Here is a 21,195-nt window from a genome sequence, read left to right as displayed (position 1 = left end):
TCCATTTTCTGTCTTTAGAAGAGTGCTAAGAAGCAAGGAGCTAGGTGTAAAAATAAACCACAAGGTTTGTAATTACATGCCTACTACACTAACTCTCAATTTTATAAACAGGTGCTTTAATTTAAATCCAGGCTCAGATCCACTAAATTGTTCCCTCTTCAGCAAAACACTAAAACATATTCCAATAGTTCATTTGATTTAAATTGGGCAAGTTTATGCATGCATACAACAGTTTTGGAGAATGAGGATGGAATCCTGAGCTAAAATACAGGCAGTATTTTCTCTCATGATTAGAAAAGCTTCCCCTGTAGCTCTCCCAACAGCGTAGCCCAATGCAGTCTGCATGTTTCATTTTGCTATTCATCTTGAAGATTAAAAACAGGCTGAGAAATTTGTCTTTTTCATTCTTACTGTAAGAATGCTGAGTACTAAATAAATATATTGGAAAATGCACTTTAATATACTTCGTATTTTAAATCTTTTATATAGGACTTTATCCAACTGGACTTACGAATTTGACAAATGGGCTCCTTCTGTGGTGAAAATTTCTTACAAGGTTTGGATGTCCAGTATATATGACTATAAAGCCAGCAGTTTATATTTCTTTTCCTTTTCCATGGTCATCTAGTAACAATTTACTTGTAAAGTTTTGCTATGCACTAAAAATTGCTTAATCATTATCCCTATCTATTACTAATCTAATATCATCAGTATCATACTAATCTAATAACATCAGTTTCAGGTATTGAAATGTAGTATGAAGTTCATGCTCATATTCCGAAGTGTTCTGATGGAAGTAATATAGATGACACTGTTTTTATTTATTTAAAACATTTAGATCCCAACTTTCATCAGAGATTTGAAGGTGATTTGGTAGTAGTGAATTAGTTCCCCTTTGAACTAATTCAGTCACAGTTATTGTTATGAATGTGAGGATAAGAGATAGGGGCCCTGAGACTGCCTAAGACATATCTGAGCAGTGCTCTTTAGACAGCAATTTTCAAGAGAAAGTTATTAGATTGTATCCAGTTGGTGCCCCTCCACTGTTGTAAGGATCTTTGATCCAGCAGAGACTTCTATCAGTGGAACAGGGAGGGAGGTAATTTTGGGTGATTCCTCACCCTCTGCCATCTTTAACACTGTTCTGATAGGAACTACAACCCTCTGGAGCAAATGGGGGGGGACTGCAGGGGGAGAGGGGAATCACTGAAAATTGCCTCTTTCCATGTTCTGCTGATGAAAACCACCACTGGATTGAAGAGCCTTCCCCCACCAGAGGGACACCAGTTGGATAGAACCAATTATAATTTATTTTCTCTTCAGCTTCTTCTACAAAAGGGATTTGAATTGTAATCAACGTGTTAATCACATTTTGCTGCAGGACACTGATATCCTTGTTTTAGTAAACTATAATTAGAGATCATTATGGTTCTTTTCTCTTTCAGGGTACACCTGCTATGCGCCGATCACTTGTTCCCCAGCTTCGTAGTGGAAAATTTAATGTTCTTTTGACTACTTATGAGTACATAATAAAGGACAAACACATTCTTGCTAAGGTAATGCTATATTTCCAACCCTACTTAATGACAAGGTACCTCCCAAATAGCTGGGATTGTACTGAGCAAAGACATTCTTGGTACCGTGTCCATGATCACTTTTGTTCTTAAAAGCGAGTTCTTTGGTTTTTCCCCCCTGAATTGAGGCATTCGGACTTTCTTCCAATCTATTCACAGTCTCCTCTCCTATCGTGGCACTTTCGGGATTGCAGATGAGAGAATGGTTTTGCTACCTGTGGATCCCATCAATACCGCACAGCCATCTCACTAAAGAGAAGCATAGCTATCTCTACATCATTCTGCCTAATAACATTTATCCTGGAACCCTGCTATTCCATTTTTATCCACAGCTCTTCTCCAGTTCTTTGTTTCTGAGCCGAGGTGAATATGGGTAGAAAAGGAGCCAGGCTGTGTAGTCTCTTTCCGCACGTGGAAAGATAATAGAGACTAGACTGAAACCTGTTATGCTCATTTTCAGTTGTGCACTAAAAACCAATAGCTCAAAATCACTGCTTTGATCTAAATAGCTGAATAGCTAATAGACTCTGAATTGTGGGGACTAATCTTTGGAAGCTATTGCATCAGTGGAAGTGGAGGTATTTAGTTAATTGAGCTCACTTTGAATGATTATATATAACTCCAATCTGACTCGTTAGATTTCAGAGCATGTAAATGTCTTAATGAGATTCATACGCTTGCTATAGTCACCTTTTGAAAAGTTTCTTAATACTTTTTCTTTTCCTGGCCTAGAATTAAGTAGATGGTACACATTCTTGGACACAAGGAGCTTCTAATATGCTTCTAACAGTTTTGGTTTTCAAAGATTTTCATCCTTTCACTTAATTTTTTTTTAGCATACCTTTTGATACTTCTCTTTTAATTTGCAATGTGTTAAATTGCTTTAGTTTCAGCAGCTGCTCTGATGCTGTTGTTGTGAGAACTAAAGCTTCCTGGGATGATGCCTGTTGTGAGGTTGCCCTGACTAAAGATGGCCATCATTGTGTACTTCATCAGTGTAAAAATTTGGTGAAATTAGAACAAAACATTAAAAATTGTAAGAACAACAAGACATTATTGTTTGTTTTCAACTGATTTGTGTTCAATTACAATCAAGTGTATTTTGAACTGTGGGCCACTTCATTTGATAGATTGAGCATGTGACCTGGGTCATACTTAATGCTAATCCATGGTATATTTAGCCTATCGGTTGTTATATTCTGGGTTGTCATGATGTGCGATCCTAGCTGCACAAACAAACCATGAACAACACAGAAAGAGAACCCCTGGTTTGTTCTCGGTTTGTGAAATCTGGGTTGTTTGAAACATGCCATTATGTGTGAATCCCAAAATGTGGGTTGTTCATCAGTTGTTTTGGTACAGAAGCAGTGTTCAAGAGTGCTAAAAAAAACCCCAAACCAGCCACTCTACATGCCAGTACTACAGTCCCATAAAAGCATTTGGCATTCGGAGAGGGAGCAGGCAAATGAGGAAGGAAAGAAACGACCCAGGGATTGAGGAAACAAACCATAGTTTGTTTCCTATCACCTGCCACTCAAATCTTGCGTAGGGCAACAAATCATGGGTTAACTGGGTTAAACACTGGGTTAAACACTAATATGAGTTAGTGTTGTGTCGAACAAGGTCTGTATCTTCAGCGCCCATGCAAAAAGCATAACAACTTCCATTGAAAAATGGAAGTTAAAATGTGTTGATATATATACAGCTTAAAGACCCCACATCATGAATGTAGCAGCAAATATACAGTTGACCCAACTGGAATTTCTTTTGAGGTCATGAAACTAGCCAGTATTTGTAATTACGTATGGGATGCCTGGTAAAGCATACCAAGCAAAACAATTTTTTCAGGTTTGGGGTATTAATTTATAAACAGTAATGTAAATTTATAAACAGTAATGTGAATTGGTACAATGGCACTTGGACAAATCAATGCCTCATCTAACTCAGAATACAGCACATAGGATGCTCTATGCTAATCACCTTCAGCTGTCCAGGCCTGAGACCCACCTCGGACTCCAAGCCTCCAACATGAGACCCACTTTCACAATTGCCCAACATGCTGGCAACAGCTTTGCTGCAAACCATCTGGACTTACTTCATGACCCACTTTTGGGCCATGAGCCACCAATTGAAGACCACTGCTCTATTCCACTTTGCATATATTCTTACATTTCAGTGGTTCAGAATGTTAAGAGTAATCTTATACAATAGAATGCATACCCAGTTGCTACCTAACAATTTGTCTAATCATTTTAACTTTTATTACACAGGCCATTACTGCTATTATACAGAGTTGTACAGATCAACTGCATTGTGTGTAGAAAAATATTTTAACCTGAAGCTCTTTAATTTCATTTTCTAATATTACACAAACGGTGAACAAATTATTCCAACTTTTTCAAAAATGTTTTTATCATTTTTTTTAAAGCTAAAGAATTATAATTGTATTATTTATTTAAAGTATTATAAATCACTTTTCTGTCCATTGGGCCCTCAAAGAGATGTATCATTTAAAACAATAGTACAATAAAAGCAGTAACAACATATTATTTAGAACACTATTAAGATCCAGCTAAACAGTACAGATTTTACCGGCGGTCTCAAACTCATTTTTGCATTTTCATAGATTCGGTGGAAATATATGATTGTAGATGAAGGCCATCGAATGAAGAATCATCACTGCAAGCTGACTCAGGTGTTGAATACTCACTATGTAGCCCCAAGAAGAATTCTCTTGACTGGAACTCCATTGCAAAACAAATTGCCAGAACTTTGGGCTCTCCTTAATTTCCTCCTTCCAACGATTTTCAAGAGTTGCAGCACCTTCGAACAATGGTTCAATGCCCCTTTTGCCATGACTGGAGAAAGGGTATGACCTCGTTTGTTCAAACTTAAGCTCACAGAGATTACATTTCAAACAACCTAAAATCTCTTTTATAGAGATGGCTATAGTATATTCTGAAAGCATACTTACTACCTTAACATAGTACTGTTACATCTTTAAATTAATTCACAGAAATATATCAAGATTCTCGCTCTTCTAAATTGTGTAAAGTGTAGCTCTGTATATATTGAAAAATAATGAATACATGTCATTTCTTTTATCATGATGTTCCTTCAGGTGGATTTAAATGAGGAAGAGACTATTCTGATAATTCGGCGTCTCCACAAAGTTCTACGACCCTTCTTGTTAAGGAGGTTGAAGAAAGAGGTTGAATCTCAGCTGCCAGAAAAGGTTTGTGAATGGAAGGCATTGCTGAAGTTTCCTAACCACCTATATTAAATCAAGGTTACATTGTGTTGGTTCTGGGTGACTTCAGCTTTCATGCTGAGGCTGTTTCTAGAGCTCCAGCTTGGGACTTCATGGCCTCCATGACAACCATGGGGCTGCCTCAGTTTGACATCGGCCCAACACATGAAGCAGGGCATACCCTTGATTTGGTTTTTGCTCCAAGTGGTGAGTCGAGTAAACTGAAAATTGGGGTGGGTGGGTTTCCAAGTAACCCCATTGTCATGGTCAGATCAGTTCCTGGTGAGATTTGAAGTCTCGGCGTTACTTCTCTCCTGCAAGGGTGGGGGACCCATTCGGATGGCACGCCACAGGAGACTGAATCTAGTGGATTTCTGCTTGCTCTTGGGGACTTTCCAGTGGAGAGAGAGCTGGTGATCCAGCTGAGGCACTAGCATCACTATGGAACAGTGAGATATGGAGGGCCATCGAGTTGGTTGCATCTGAGTGCCCTCTCTAGTGCTGTGGAGCCCACTCTGTTCCCTGGTATACTAGGAAGCTGCAGACAATGAAACAGGCTGGCCGTCAGCTAGAGCGTAAATGGCACAAGACTCAAGGCGTAGATGACTGAGCGAGCTCTAGAGCACATAATTGTGCCTGTTGTGTGGCAGTGCGAGCAGCAAAGAAGGCGTATTTTGCTGCCTCTATCGTGCCCTCAAGTGGCCATCCAGCGGAGCTCTTTCAAGTGGTCTGGGGGTTGTTAACATGCTCCACAACGAATGGGACTCTGGTTCCCTCAAGGACCTGCTGTGACCTTTTTGCATCTCACTTTGAGTACAAAAATGCTTGTTTCTGCAGCAAACTCGACACTGTTATTAGCGCAATTCCAGTCAAAGTGTCTGATACCTCCATCTGCCCAATTTTGTGTGATCGGTTTCAGCTGCTGTGGCTTGATGATGTTGATAAGGTGACCGACCACGTGCCCCCTCGATCCTTGCCCCTTCTGGCTAATAAAAGCTAGCTGAGGGGGGTTGACTGGGTTGGTCCAGGGTGTGGTGAATGCTTCTCTTCTGTACTCTGCCATCCTTAAAGTGGTAGTAGTGCGACCACTCCTGAAGAAACCCACTCTGGACCCAGTGGTATTAGACAACTATTGCCCAGTTGCAAATACCCCTTTCTTAGGGAAGGTATTGGAGAGGGTTGTGGTGGAACAATGGCAGACACTCTTGGAGGACACTGATTATCTAGACCCATTTCAATCTGTATTTCGACCTGGTTTCGGAACTGAATAAGCCTTGGTCGCCCTGATGGATGACCTTTATCAAGAGAAAGACAGGGGGAGTGCAACTCTATTAATTCTGTTTGATCTTTCATTTGCTTTTGATACCATTGACCATGGTATCCCCCTTGATTGACTCTGTAGAATGCGTGTTGGGAGGCACTGTGTTACAGTGGTTCCAATCCTACCTGCAGGGTCAATTTCAGAAAGTAACATTGGGTATAATTTCTTGGCCCCTTAGCAATTAAGCTATGGAGTACCACAGGGCACCATCTTGTCCCCAATGTTGTTTAACATCTATATGAAGCCTCTGGGGCAGTCATTAGGGGGTTTGGAGCAGGACATTGGCATTTCTATGACTGAGATATTTTGAGAACTCTGTATTATTATTTGCTTGTTTTTTCACACTAGGTTGAATATGTGATTAAATGTGATATGTCTGCACTTCAGAAGATTCTGTACCGTCACATGCAAGCCAAGGGAATCCTGCTCACTGATGGTTCTGAGAAAGACAAGAAGGTGAAAAGGCTCTTAGTACTTAGAATAGAGATTCTCAATGTTTTTTCTGAATAAACCTTCCCTAATCAAGAGGTTTGATCCTTCTCAACCGGGACTCGGAAAAGACAAAGATAACTTAGCAGACAAATTTCACTACATCCCAGACATAGGTTGTCACAAATAGATGGAGATAAAAGGATGAAACACGGAGTGTTTTGAAGTCCCTAAGACTTAGGAAAACCAGCATTGTTAATTAACACAAATAGGAGGCTACCTGTATTCTATCATTTGGGACTTTGAGGTAAGATATTTTACAAGGGGCATACATTTTGTCTCTTTGGTGGCTGCATGTAGGCTCTAGAAGTCCCTTCCAAGTGAGGCCTGTCTCACTTCCTCATTATTAACCTTCCAAAAACTAGAAAAGGCCTTTTTAAAGAAGACATTTAGTGTGATTTTTTTCCTCTGTCTCTTTCTTTTGAATATTGAGAATGCAATCCTGTGGAATTACTGCTCTATCCATCTGTCCTAAGCCCTGTTGGAGGGAGGAGTTTTTGCCTCCTGTTCTAGCATATTTAGCTAGACAGGCCTTTGAGCCTGTCTAGCTGATTTTAGAGGACAGGGATGCGAATGGGAATGGAGAGGCTTGTGAATCCAGCAGATCCATGGCTCTCCTTCCCCCTCCCTGCCCACCATCTCATCCTCTTTTCTTCTTTCCTGCCCCTCTAAACTCAGAAGAGGAGCTGCCATGGATCTTCTTGCAGCTTGGGTGCAGGGAAATTCCCTCATGAGGTTTTTAGTGCATCTAAGGCCTCAGGAAGTATGGGAGATCTACGGTATGTTATGGCCACTGGGACGTTCTCCTAGATTGCTCTGTTAAACTATTTTGATTGCTTCTGTGTTGTTATTATCACTGCTGTTTTCATGTTTAATGTACATTTGAGAGGATTGTTAAAAGTTTTGATTGATTTATTTTTTTAAAGTTGTTGTTAGCTGCCTTGAACTTATACTAGTATAGGTGGGATATAAATATTTTAAAAGAAATAAATGTATTATATGACAATACAACAAGTATGTTGCAGTGTGTGAATTTATGCCTTTCAAAATTTTTACTTGATTCATGAATACTCTTTTGTTACTTCCTCAGGGAAAAGGAGGAGCTAAAACCCTTATGAATACCATCATGCAGTTGAGAAAGATATGCAATCACCCATATATGTTTCAGCATATTGAGGTAGATTGACTGTGTGTTTTTGTTTTCTTGGAGGGTGATATGATAGAAGGGTAATCTTGTGCTTTGTTCTGATCTAGCCAAAACAAGAGGTGGTACAGGAAGGAAAGATATTTCCCATGTTGCCAAGGCACTTGGGTGATTCTTCACCATTGCTCAAGTGTTCCTGTCTGTCTTAAATTGTGTTTCAGTCTTTGGAATACTTTGTAAATCAGGCCATTTTATTTCATAAAAATAAGAGCCAAAAGCTGTTAAATATTGTACATGTTCAATTCAAGAATCTATTTCTGAGCTGTGGTTCGTTGTCTAAGATAAGCTGCAATATTATTTAAGTAGGCTTGTTTCAGGAGTAAAGAACGCTCTTGAGATGCAGAAGAACATGTAAATATTTCTGTTACCTCATTTGTGTTCTCTTTTCATGTCCAAACATAAAGGCGTAACTGTTGGGGTGGTGGAAGCAATGATATAAATGAGAAGGATGAAGTTATATTAAGCAGCGAATGAAATAGCTCTGAATTATTTGGGTTCCTTTCAGCTGTTGTGAGAGTGTAGTGTAGGTATTCTGAATTATTTGGGGCTGTGCAGTTCTGTCAATTATTGCACTGGAAATAAGTGTTTGAGATGGGTTTAACATTGAGATGGGTTTAACAACTTGTTTTCAGTGATGATGTGAGCCAACTCACTTGATGATGCAGTATGGATCAGTACTGCTATGTCAGCAAAAGCCACATTACCAAATAGATTGTAGTACTGTGCTTGATAAATGGTGGTATGGTGAGAGTGTGGCCGGGTTCTCACACACACACTAACCCACCAGGGCATTTCATGCAGGGTGGGTTATTGTGTTGTCTAAACGCAGTGCTTTTTCCATGGTGTAGGTTAGCGTGTTGTCTGAATGCAGCATGTTTTCTTGTTAACCATTCTGAACAGCCCAGCAACAAGCCATGAGTTCTCAAAGTGGCTTGTTCAAGAAAAATAAACCACACACTGCATGGTTTAAAATAAGCCACCCTGCAGACTGAGTTTGCACGACATGACAACCCCTCGTGGGTAACAAGCCAGGAATGGTTGTTGTGGTATCTGAACCTTGACTGCTTCCTGCAAGGTGGCTTATTTTTTTGGCAACAAACCACCCTGACAACTGCCATGGCTTGTTCTAGGGATTGTTTGGTCCATTATTATTATTATTATTATTATTTATTTATATAGCACCATCAATGTACATGGTGCTGTACAGATAACACAGTACACAATGAGTTGTTGTGTTGTCCGAACCTGGGAGAGCAATTTCTTTGTGGGTTGCAGGAATTGGCTATAGAGCCTCGCAGCAAGAGCAGAAAAAAACCCTGCTGCTCTTTGCAATCTCGCATGAGAGCCCTTCCACCAGCGCCCAAGCAGCACTTCGGAGCGACCGTCACTGGTTCACCACCCTTTTTAACATGATTTTTTTTTTTTTTGCTCCCAGAAAACAGCACAGATGTTTTCATATTTTTATTATTGTTGTTATTATTTTGTCGGTCTTTCGCAAGTGTGCTCTTATGGCTGTCAGATATGCGTTATTTCTTGCCTGGCCAATTTCTTGCCAAAGGCAGCTCTGCAGAGAAGTATGCAACATACAAGGAAACTGACAAGGCAAGACTACATATAAGCTAACATGCATTGGAATCACATGCATTTGAGACGATACATTGGCTGTATTTGTACATGAGGATGACCCAGAAGTACTGGCTAACCCTGGTTTACTGTGAAATGTTTGTTCCCACTTTGCCCAAGGGGCTATTGTTTGGGAGCAACAAACCAAGAGCCCTGATTTGGATGTCACTTGAAACTTATCTTTGCTAATCTGTTTTGACTGCTCATGTGAAGGGAAGGACGAAGTGGGAGCAACAATCTGTGTGAAACCAGCACACTGCTCATTCACAAGTAAACCAGGATAAGCCAGCAATTCTGGCTTATTGTTATGTGTGAACATGACTATTTAGACAAGAGAATACCTTTTCATTAATAAACCATTATTTTTTACAAGCATACACTTATTCATATATTATGAAAATGTTTGTACATTGGTACGATAAAATATACTTTATATTGGTCATTTATTTACTAATCCAACCATTTGCCAGTTAATTCACAAAAATAAGTATATTTATTTTAATGTAGTTCATGCATTTGTAAGAAAAATGCCGTTCCTAAAATCCATTATTTAAATAACAGCTGGATTGAAAGTTTTTGTCTTTTTTTAAAAAATAATAATCATAGTGTTGGGTGTCTTTTAATCTAGAAATGTTAAATAATTCACTCTTATAATTTTGCAGGAATCCTTTGCTGAACATTTGGGCTATGCAAATGGTGTCATCAATGGGTAATTTTTTTTCTGTGCACCTATCCAAGATTACTTTGTCCATGTGTTCGTTGTCGTTTTTTTAGTTTCAAGAGGAATTATTTATTAAAATAATTAATTAATGTATTATTCTCTAATATCCTCTAGTGCAGGGGTGGGCAGAAAGTAGATCTCCAGATGTTTGGGGATTCAACTCCCAACATTCATGACTTTGCTGGCAGGGCTTCTGGGAGTTCAATTTCCAAACATCTGAAGATTGGCCTGCTCACTCCTGCTCTAGTGTATCATCCAGTGGAGGGGTGGGCAACAGGGTGTCTGTGGGCAACAGACACCTTGCTAGGTGTCTGTCAAAGAGCCTTACCCCTTCCACTTAAAAAAAGAAAAATAATGGAATGAACACATATTCTTACCTGCCAATGGGATCGATGTGAAATAGGCTTCTCTTGGTGCTAAGACCTGTGGGTTCAACTGAGTTGTTTAGTGTGTTGGGGCTCAATCCTCACCTCTGCTTTATAGTCAGTCTTTTGGCCAGGTTACTTGTCCTTTGTCATGTGTCTCATGGCAGCCATTTTTTGGAGGTGCCCAGGAGAGTTTCTCAAATTTGTCCCACGGGCACAAAAAGGTTGCCTACCCTATTGTTTTAAAAGTAACATTCTTTCTAATGAAGATATGGCTGAGTCAGGATGAAGCATTCTTTTCTAGTAGGCATCTGTTATCAGTGCTGGTGAGTGAAGAATGAAAGAAGTTATCAGTTTCACCAATTAAGATAAAATAAATTACAAAGTAAAACCCATTGGTTTAATTGAGGGTAAATCCCTTCCAGCTCACTGGGTGACTTTGGGCCAGTCACTGACTCTTCACCTAACCTACCACACAGGGTTATTGTGAAGATAAAATGGAAACGGAGCCACCCTGGGCTCCTTACAAGAGGAAAAAAGGCTGGGATATAAATGTAATAATAAATTAATGGGAAGTGTGCACTCTAATATCTGAGAAGAAAGCACACAGTATTAGCTGTCCATATTCTATTTCAAGCTGCTAGCTTAACTGCATATAAACAAGAAGTATAACCTGCATAAAAATGATAATGTAGCCAGCATTATTTCATACATGCACAAATAATATTTCGGACATGCATCTGTCCAGCGAGGTGATGTTTGCCCTGTCCTGGACGGGGTTGCACTCTCCCTAAAGGATCGGGTCCATAGTTTGGGGGATGCTCTTGGATCCAGAACTGTCACTTGAGGCACAGGTGAACTCAGTGGCAAAGAGCACCTTTTATCAGCTTAGGCTGATATACCAACTGCGCTCTTATCTGGACAGTGATAGCCTAGCTACAGTTATCCATGCTCTGATAACCTCTCGCTTGGATTACTGCAATGCGTTATACGTGGGGCTGCCTTTGAAAACGGTCCGGAAGCTTCAGCTGGTACAAAATAGGGCAGCCCGTTTACTAACAGGGACTGGCCGGCGAGATCATATTACCCCAGTCCTTTTACAACTTCATTGGCTGCCAGTCCAGGTCCGGGCCCGATTCAAAGTGCTGGTATTGACATTTAAAGCCCTAAACGGTTTGGGGCCAGGTTATTTGAAGGAACGCCTCCTCCCATATGTACCTGCCTGGAGCTTAAGATCATCTTCAGGGGCCCTTCTCCGTGAGCCCCTGCCAAAGGAAGTGAGGCAGGTGGCTACTAGGAGGAGGGCTTTCTGTGCTGTGGCACCCCGGTTGTGGAATGAGCTCCCCAGAGAGGTCCGCCTGGCGACTACACTGTACTGCTTTCGTCGCCAGCTGAAGACTTTTTATTCACTCAGTATTTTAACACTTAATTTTAACTTAAATTTAAATTTTACTGTTTTAACTCTGTATTTTAATTTTATATCAATTTTACTGCGTGGTTTTTATTCTGGTTGTGCTTTTTATATTGTATTGTGTATTTGTGCTTTTAACCAGTTGATTGTTTTACTATGATTTTAATTTTTGTGAACCGCCCAGAGAGCTTCGGCTATTGGGCGGTATAGAAAAGCAATAAATAAAAAAATAAAAAAATAAAGCATTATTGATTACATTTGTTTTCTTCTTCTTCTTCGCAGAGCCGAGCTTTATCGGGCCTCAGGGAAGTTTGAGCTACTTGATCGAATTCTACCAAAGTTGCGAGCCACTAACCACCGTGTGCTTCTCTTCTGTCAAATGACATCGCTCATGACCATTATGGAAGACTATTTTGCCTTTCGAAACTTTGCTTACCTGCGACTTGATGGTAATGTCCAAGATGAAAGAAGCTCAGGAAATAAATCGGGGCATATGGTGGTCACGAAGCCTGTCATCTTTGGCTAGGTCCTCCCATCTCTTAATACTTATTTCTTCCTACTGATTACCAGTCCAGTGGTCTGGGACACTGGGATGCTCTCCTCTCTTCATCCACTGGTAGAGCTCGAGTGGCATGGAGTAGAGTGGCTAGGAGCGTAAGGTATCGGCCAGGAAGTCCCTTGTTCAGATCTCACCTGAGTCAAGAACTCATTAGATGTAATTAAGGCAAGCTACTGCTTCAGCTCCCGTCTGCATTCTTGAAGTAATACTGACCTACCTTGCAAGGGCGTTGTAACCATTACTGAGATGAAAAATGGTTTGAATATTCAAAAATTGGTTATATAAACAAGTATTATTCCTTCTATCATATCATTGTTTTAAGTAGGGCTTTGCACACACACACACACACACACACACACACACACACACACGCACACACACACATTTTGCCTCCGAGGGCAATTCAGAGCTTCCAAATGAGCCCCAATTCGACTCAGGGCACCTCAGAACCACCCCAACTTTGGATTCACTTCCGAATCTGAAGTGGGGGCAGCTGTTGTGGTTTCCCAGCCACCTCCCCTCCTTCTCACCCCACTACCCCTCCTGTTCACCTTCTGAACCCAGTGAGCTGCTGGCTCCTGCCCCTGGGACTTACCTGGAGCCTCCACTCATGCTGGTGAGCTTCCCGTCCTCCAGGAGAGCCGCTCTGGCCTGCCATAGTTCTACTGTTGTAAACTACAGTGGCCGAAAATGACCATTTCCAGCCGTCGTAGTTTACAACAAAGATTGCATTTTCAAAATGCAGATCTGGCAGAAATCCAATGCTAAAGTCTTTTCATATTCTTTTATGCAGTACTTTATACAACAGAGTTCTAGTTTCACACAGGATTTCCAAAGATACTATAGAATCAAGGTAAAATCGCATAAAAATTAAGAAAAAATACATTATTGGAGGGCTGTATATCTGAATGCCTCTCTCATTTGGCCCCAATTAATATTCTTCAGAAAGGCATATAACAGCTTAATCCTTAACTCAATGATTAATTTAGTAGCATGAGATGTTTTGTTTGTGATGTTAACTGTTGTGGTCTGACCAGTTTTAGTTGAACTAATAAACTTTCAGAATTTGTCTATTTAAGCAGTAGATGATGTAGGGCCTTTATGTTTTCTCCTAAAATAACTTGGGAAGTTTAATTCATTAGGGCTGGTAAAATGTTTTATAGTTCTTAAAGGAATGTTTCTGTAGAAATACGATGTTTAAATACTTTTAAAAAAATTAAATCATACAGATTGCATGCTTGTTAATTTCTCTCTTGGGAAGAGTTACTTAACTAAAGGGACCTTTTGTTGGTCTGAATATATATAGATATATAGGTATATAGAGTTCAGTGAATTTCAGCTAAATGTTCTTCCCCTGTGCTTTGGAATAATCACCTCTGTTTCTATCTGAGATCGAAATGTTGATTTTTCATCTTCCTTCAATGAAAGAGAGAGAGAGAGAGAGACAGACAGACAGACAGAGAGAGATAGGAATATATTAAGCAAAACAAAAGACTTCTGGAAAAACAGCAGTTTCAGCCTAGTTTAGCCCCTGTGGTTTCTGATAACTACTGCCCAGTATCAAATCTACCATTTTAGGCAAGGTTCTGTAGCTTCTCGGCTTCAGGTAGTGTTGGATGATGCCAATTATTTGGATCTATTAAACATGAGTATGTCCTAAAAAGTTTGCAACCCAAACAAATACTGTGCAAAAAATGAGGAATTGATGTGTGTTCATTCTAGTTATTTAATGTTCACCGATAACACCCTTTAACAAAGGTATAAAGACTCCAATACAACTGAAGTTGGTTACAACTAAGTTCCATTGAAAGCAGTAAGAATTAACTCAGTTGTAACTCCCCTGTTCTACGGATTTCCATGAGACATGGGAAATTTTGATAGGACACTTTTTAAAGAAGCGTTTGAGTGACATGTGTCATTTTAATGACATCTCTTTTCAGGAACAACCAAATCAGAGGATCGAGCAACTCTGCTTAAGAAGTTCAATGAGCCCAATTCACAGTACTTCATCTTTCTGTTGAGCACAAGGGCAGGAGGTCTGGGCTTGAACCTTCAGGCAGCTGATACTGTCATAATTTTTGACAGTGATTGGAATCCCCATCAGGTTAGTTACTGACCACTATTTACTGTGCTTTTGTTTTATGAAGAAACTGTTCCCTTTCTATATTGAAAATGTTAGCAAAGTATTGTTTTCATGTATACTTTCAGTGATCATGAAAAGACAGTATGCCAATCAGTCAAATCAATCTTTATTGTTATGTTCTGTGACCAACGTCAGTATGCCAATGTATTTAGTCTCTTTTGAACAGTGGGATCTTCTGTGTTGATTCTGTAAGTTGGATTTTTGAATTCCTTCTGCCAGAGAAAGAGTTCCCCCTTTTAAAACATAGCTGCCAACATCTAGAATTGCTTGATGTTATACTTGCAATTGCCTAGAGAAGGGGTAGACAACCTGCAGGCCAAAGGTGGCCTCCAAAGGCCTGGGGATTGGGGATTGGTGGTGGTGTGGTGGAGAGCCAGGTGAAAACCTCACTTCACCCCCAGCATGATCACGGAACGTGCTATAAATGATCAGAGAACTTGTAATGGAATGAATGTGCGTGGAAAAAAATCTAAATAAATTCATCTTTGACCTCTAAGATACAGACTTATACATCTAATTGGATTTGAAGGACAATTGTAGTCTACTTATTAGAGTTTGAAACTCAAATAGTTGGGCACCAGAATTGGATTGTTTGAACTTACGTTGGCAAAAATGAGCCCCATCCTTTAAATCCACATTTGAGTTAAATACTTAAATACATTAATTCAATAAAATTCAATAAAATATATCCATTGCGTTAAGTAACCCGTGCACTTTCATTTTATTCTGTAAATGAGAGCTTAAGATTTAAGCAGTTTCTGAATTTATGATTATGGTCTTTAGCATCTTATCATTATAGATGTAGAAAGTTAGTGCTGGTGTTTTACTTTGGTCAACCACCCTGTGGCTCCAAGAGACTAATACATTGAATCTCTTACATTTTTCACAGGACTTGCAGGCACAAGACAGAGCTCACCGAATTGGACAGCAGAATGAAGTCCGAGTCCTACGACTGTGCACAGTGAACAGTGTGGAGGAGAAAATTCTTGCAGCTGCCAAGTATAAACTGAATGTGGATCAGAAAGTTATTCAGGCTGGCATGTTTGACCAAAAGTCTTCAAGCCACGAGCGAAGGGCTTTTCTCCAGGCCATATTGGAACATGAAGAAGAAAATGAGGTATTGTGTAAACTTGTTTTAAGTGCTAATTATAGAAATATATTCACCTCTTCTTCACCCCACTCCCAGTATCCCAGTATTCATTGGCTTGGATCCTAACTAATGTTCCACCAGCGGGAGCATCCCTTCAGCAGAATTCTGCTCATGGGAGAAGAAAGGCCAATGGCAGAAGAGAGGAAGAGCCATTTTTGTCAGTTCTCCCTCCCCCTTGCAGCCCCATGCAGCCCTGGGGTAATTTCTGGAAGAGTGTTTATAGGGTGGCACAGAGGGCTGAAGAGGGGAGGAGAAATGGGTGAAAATTGCCATCCCACTCTCTTCTACCAGCAGACGTCCCCTAAATGTTCTGCGTATATGTCACACAAGAATTGTGTGCCTGGGCAAATTTTGTGACCTGTGTTAATTATGCAAGTTGGACAAATCCGCATAATTGTTCTGATCTTTATATTTGACATTTATAATATTTAGCAAAATTTATGCTGGTCATACACTGGACAAGGAGTCCACCTGCTAATCACTGGATATCTTATTCAATCATCCCTGAAAGGACTATTTTATTATATTAACATCATCTAATGGTTTTGAATATTATATTTTACAAACATGGCTATGTATAGTGGCAGTCCTCAAACAACTGAGTCTTACTTTTTTTAAAACATAGTTGAGTAATGCAGATTGGAATTTGATAAAATTAAAAACAACAACAGTATTCCTGAAAAACACAAAGGGTGCAGTCCTAGGAGATAGTCATCAGCCCTGAACTTAGAGGTTGATGACTATGCAGTGTAGGGTGTCTGGAACACAGTAGTGAACCTTGCCTCCATGTGCCAGACACCCTGCATTTTCAGTTAGATGGGTGATTTTGCCTGTCTAGACAGGGTGATTCAAAAAGGGAGGGGGAAAGGCCACATGGTGCATAGAAAGCTGCATAACACGGTTTCTGGGTTTTCCTCCCCTCCCTGGGACCCTCACTTTTCCCCGTGTCTGAACTGGCTACAGAGGGGAGGGAACATGGTTTCTGAGGACCATGGTTTGAGCCCTGGCTCTTGCTTTGGTTTCCAGAAAATGAAAAATCCTATGGCCATCTAGACAGTGCCTAGTGGCCATAGGATTATGCCCTAAAAACATTTTATGGTATGTACAACAAATAAAATCTAAATTTGGTGTAGTTCTGGAACTTAAAGTTTTCTATCTGTATTCTAATGATTGATTGGGGAAGGATGTAGAAGGCTCATCTGTTCCTCCCAAACTGATCCTAAAATTGGATTTCCCCCCTTACATAAGAAAGTACAGATTTCATCCATTTCTGACAAACAGGGAAAAAGCTATAGTTGTGTATTGCTTTCCAATGATAGTCAATGGGAGATAAGAAGATCTGGATTTCCAAATTGAGATTTGGATCAGAGTCGAAGTAGGGTGGCCTCCCAATTGTTCCGAGACTAAGTGTGCTGTTTTCCGAATTGAGGATCAAACTGAATACTGGGGTCAGTGTACACCTCTAGTATCTTCTACACATGTCTCATCAACTTCTATATATTTTTATACAGGCACATGCATATATAATCTTACATTTTTTCTCTTTATCTATAGGAAGAAGACGAAGTTCCAGATGATGAGACTCTGAATCAGATGATTGCGCGGCATGAAGAGGAATTTGAGCTTTTCATGGTAATCACATCTCTATTGCCTTTGATTACCTTCACATCTCAGTTTCAAGTCTAGTGATGGAGTTCCATTACAGTTTCTTAAAGTTCTGAAGTTGAGAAATGCAAGGGCAGTCTGTACTAGGTAACATTTTGCTACCTAGTAAAATGTTACTAGGTAACATTTAATAATTATAATAATAATAATTATTATTATTATTATTATAAAATAATAATAATAATAATAATAATAATAATAATAATAATAATAATAATTTTTCTCAATCCGTTTGGATTGAGGCGGGTAAAAACAATAAGTATAAATACATAAAATTGATTAAAAACATAGTACACATTATTAAAACATCCTAAAAACATCCTAATGCTATAGAGTATCACTGTTGAAAATATATAATTTGAACTAGTAAAACGTTGCGTTTCTGTTCTGAAAATAGCCTCTGTGTTGACCGAGATGTAGGGAGACAAATGGATCTGTTCCTTCTATTGTCTCCATATACTTCACTCAACATGAACCAAATTAATGGTTCTTTTTTGCCTTCCTATGGAAACCGCATTAAGTAAAACGTTCACCTGTCTGTTGGATTGACAGGAAGTCTTAGAATGCATTTTTTCCTATGTGCCACAAGAGGTTGCTGTGGCACCTGCTCAGTTTATAACCCAACTGGTTACTGTCCTTTGTCTGTTCTGTCTATTGCCTACCCCTGCCCCTATCTGCTGGTTCTCAGCTGCAGAGCTTGATCAGAGGAAATGAAAGCAAGAAGCAGCTGAGAAACAATTGTTTCGCTGTAACAGGAGTGATTGAGCGATTGATTAAAATTTGTTTACTGCCCTTATTCAGCAGTACTAAGGACATTGTACAAATTTAAACATCGCAACAATAATTAAATTTTTTTAAATCATTTTAAAAAATCAACATAAATAAAGGAGACGTGCATCCAGATTATATAATTAGTCATGAATAATAGGAAGGGCTAAGAATGTTGGATCAATGAGGAAGGGAAGCAAATGAGGAATTGGTTATATATATGAAGTAAGGAATGAACAAGAACTGGTTTAGCACTGAGGTGCTAGTCAAAGAGAAGGCGCACATTCACTTTCTAGTAAATCCCACCAGTTTAGCAGTCTTTGGGGTTATCCAATGGTACATTTCAGATATCCACAAACTTGCTGCTTTATTTGGGTAATTTCCACAACAAACAAAATAATACTGGTCTGCAAAGGCCATTGAGTATGTCCTCCTCCTGAGAGCATTTCTTCAATGAAATAAGTCTTTAATATCTCTAAAAATTAAAAATAACTCTTCCTCTGTCTTCTTTTAAAAGGACCGACATTATAGTAATATGGATTTTTAAAAAAGTAGATAAAATTATAAGACAATATAGTTCTTGTGACTTCACAGTATGTACAATTAGAAATGTATTAAAACCATATTAGATTCCCAGCATTCGCAAGTATTTTCATGTCTCATCATTCTCGTAAGTTAAATTCATATTTTGATTTGGAAAAACATTACAAAGGAGTGTTTTGTATAAAACATTTTGCGGTGGGGCTGAACAGAATTCCTCACATTCTACATTTTGATTAGTTGATCCAATTTGTGGGACTTGAGTGAAAGTTACTGCGCTCAAATATACATAATTAAAAACATTTCAAGCTAAGCCTTTCAATCCATGTTTTACAAAAAGTAATTCAAACATTTTCACTAAGAGAATAACATCCTGTGAATTACTAATCTATGCATCTTATGGTATCAGCAGTCATCAGCACCCTATGCAGCAAAGGAGTTTGAACTCTGTGTATGCCTTTTTTCTGTTGTCAAACAATTCAAGTTTTCAGTTAGTTCATTTGTTAATTAATTAGTTTTTAAAAAACAGATCCAGAGTTCACTTTGAAGTCTGTAATCGGAGATGTAAGAGCACTAGCAGGTAGAATTTCATAGTCAAGGCTGAGATTCTGTAACTCCATAATTATTTCTAAACTGTAAGGGAGTGTTGTGTCCAGATTGCATTTCATGCCATGCCCCTACATAGAGGACTGGTTTGCACATAACACCAAGCCATAATTTAGCATTATGTGCACAAGCAGAAATAAGCCTGTGGAATGGGCTGGGCTCACACACTTGTACCATGCAGATGGGAAGAGGAATAAAGCAGAATTTAGTTTCACCTTAGCATATTCCTGGTTTATCCTTAACTGCACACCAGGAATTGCTAAACAATGCAGTTGTTTCTAAACAAAGCAGAAAAACAATCCAGGGTTTGAGGTTTGTTTGTTCAGCAATTGACTAGAGTTTCTTTTAAGCCACAATCCCTGCTCATGTAATGACAGCCAGGTATCGGCTAATGTGTAATGATTCTTATTCTTTCTCCTGGTTGTGCAGGAGGAGTTGCCGGGGGGGTGGGCGCACAAGCCCAGCACTTCATATGGGCATGTTCATGTTTGGTCATGTAATGCAAAGTCTTGGCTTAGAGTTATGTGTGAATTGAGCCATAAGCACAACAGCTTAGAATAGATTGTGGGAAAGTTCATTGTTATGACACATACTTAATAGCCAAAGCTGTAACAGCTCTTAGTGTGGCAGATCACCTTAGTAAAGGGCTGATTTTGGAGAAAGTAGTAGTGTTTAAAAGATTACTACTAATTAACAAGTGGGACCAGCACCAAAATGTTGCAGTGCATCCTCCCTTTTAAAAGGAGTGCTGCTGTTCAGTGTTTCCTTTCAGCCAGTCCTCCAAGCAGGGCATTCCACTCTTCTTCCCCTCACCTCTGTGTTCTGAGCATAATCAGTCCCATTGGACTGTTTTCCAGAAGGAATCTCCCCCTTAACTTTTTTGTTGTTGATGCTGTTGAAGTTCTTTTGTCCTTTTGCAAACCTCTGGGTTCCCGTGATCATGGCTGATGTTTCTCAGTGTCTCTGTTTTGGCTACAATCCTGTCAGCACTCACCACCTGAGTTCATATTAGCCTTCTTTAATTTATAATTTTCAGAGATGCTGATTAACTTCATTTCCCATTAATATTAGCAAGTGCTCCCAAGTTCTCAGGATCTCAGAAGTCCATTCTGTTTTAATCCAAGTTTTATCATTTGATAATGACACAATGCAGGTAACTTCATTGAGGTAGAAGAAAATGGCAGGACATGCTGCAAAAGCTTAAATGAGTTACAACCAAACTTGCTAGTAAATTTAAGAAAACTACTTGCTGGTAGTTCTCTTAACGATCACATTTATTTGTCACACAGCGAATGGACATGGACCGGCGCAGGGAGGACGCTCGAAATCCAAAACGCAAACCACGCTTGATGGAGGAAGATGACCTGCCATCCTGGATAATCAAAGATGATGCTGAAGTTGAAAGGCTTACATGTGAAGAGGAGGAGGAGAAAATATTTGGCAGAGGCTCCCGCCAACGCAGGGATGTGGACTACAGTGATGCCCTGACAGAGAAACAGTGGCTAAGGGTATGTTGTATAATATTCCTTTCTGTATTAGTTGTGTATTAGGGGAATACATGTTGGGGGACCAAAAGGAAACACACACAGGAGATGGGGCGGGAATGAGCAATTGGGACACACCCACCCACCCTCAGTAGCATCACAGTGTAAGACAGCTGAGCTCTGTTTGTTTAGGTTTGGAGTTAGGTGAGCAGGAAGCTGCTCATCTAGCTACAAATGTGAGTAGTACAGTGTGTGTGTGTGTGTGTGTGTGTGTGTGTGTGTGTGTAGGTTATTTTTTTCTACTTTTCTCTTCCCATAGTGT

General features: G+C 39.6%; 1 protein-coding gene across 3 annotated transcripts in view; it reads left to right on the top strand.

The window, feature by feature from the left end:
* SMARCA2 (SWI/SNF related, matrix associated, actin dependent regulator of chromatin, subfamily a, member 2) overlaps nucleotides 1-21,195 on the top strand; it is a 128,549-nt gene that overhangs the window by 71,177 nt on the left and 36,177 nt on the right. For all 3 annotated transcript variants that reach the window (XM_063129294.1, XM_063129292.1, XM_063129293.1), the window contains exons 17-28: nucleotides 490-556; nucleotides 1,446-1,556; nucleotides 4,201-4,443; nucleotides 4,696-4,809; nucleotides 6,494-6,601; nucleotides 7,725-7,811; nucleotides 10,124-10,170; nucleotides 12,241-12,407; nucleotides 14,458-14,621; nucleotides 15,550-15,777; nucleotides 17,365-17,442; nucleotides 20,679-20,897. In XM_063129294.1, the coding sequence (XP_062985364.1) occupies nucleotides 490-556; nucleotides 1,446-1,556; nucleotides 4,201-4,443; nucleotides 4,696-4,809; nucleotides 6,494-6,601; nucleotides 7,725-7,811; nucleotides 10,124-10,170; nucleotides 12,241-12,407; nucleotides 14,458-14,621; nucleotides 15,550-15,777; nucleotides 17,365-17,442; nucleotides 20,679-20,897 (1,633 nt within the window). The remainder of the gene's footprint in view (nucleotides 1-489; nucleotides 557-1,445; nucleotides 1,557-4,200; nucleotides 4,444-4,695; nucleotides 4,810-6,493; nucleotides 6,602-7,724; nucleotides 7,812-10,123; nucleotides 10,171-12,240; nucleotides 12,408-14,457; nucleotides 14,622-15,549; nucleotides 15,778-17,364; nucleotides 17,443-20,678; nucleotides 20,898-21,195) is intronic.

This window comes from Elgaria multicarinata, chromosome 6 (assembly GCF_023053635.1).
Source record: "Elgaria multicarinata webbii isolate HBS135686 ecotype San Diego chromosome 6, rElgMul1.1.pri, whole genome shotgun sequence".
Lineage (NCBI taxonomy): Eukaryota > Metazoa > Chordata > Lepidosauria > Squamata > Anguidae > Elgaria > Elgaria multicarinata.
This window is presented reverse-complemented; position numbering and strand designations above follow the sequence as displayed.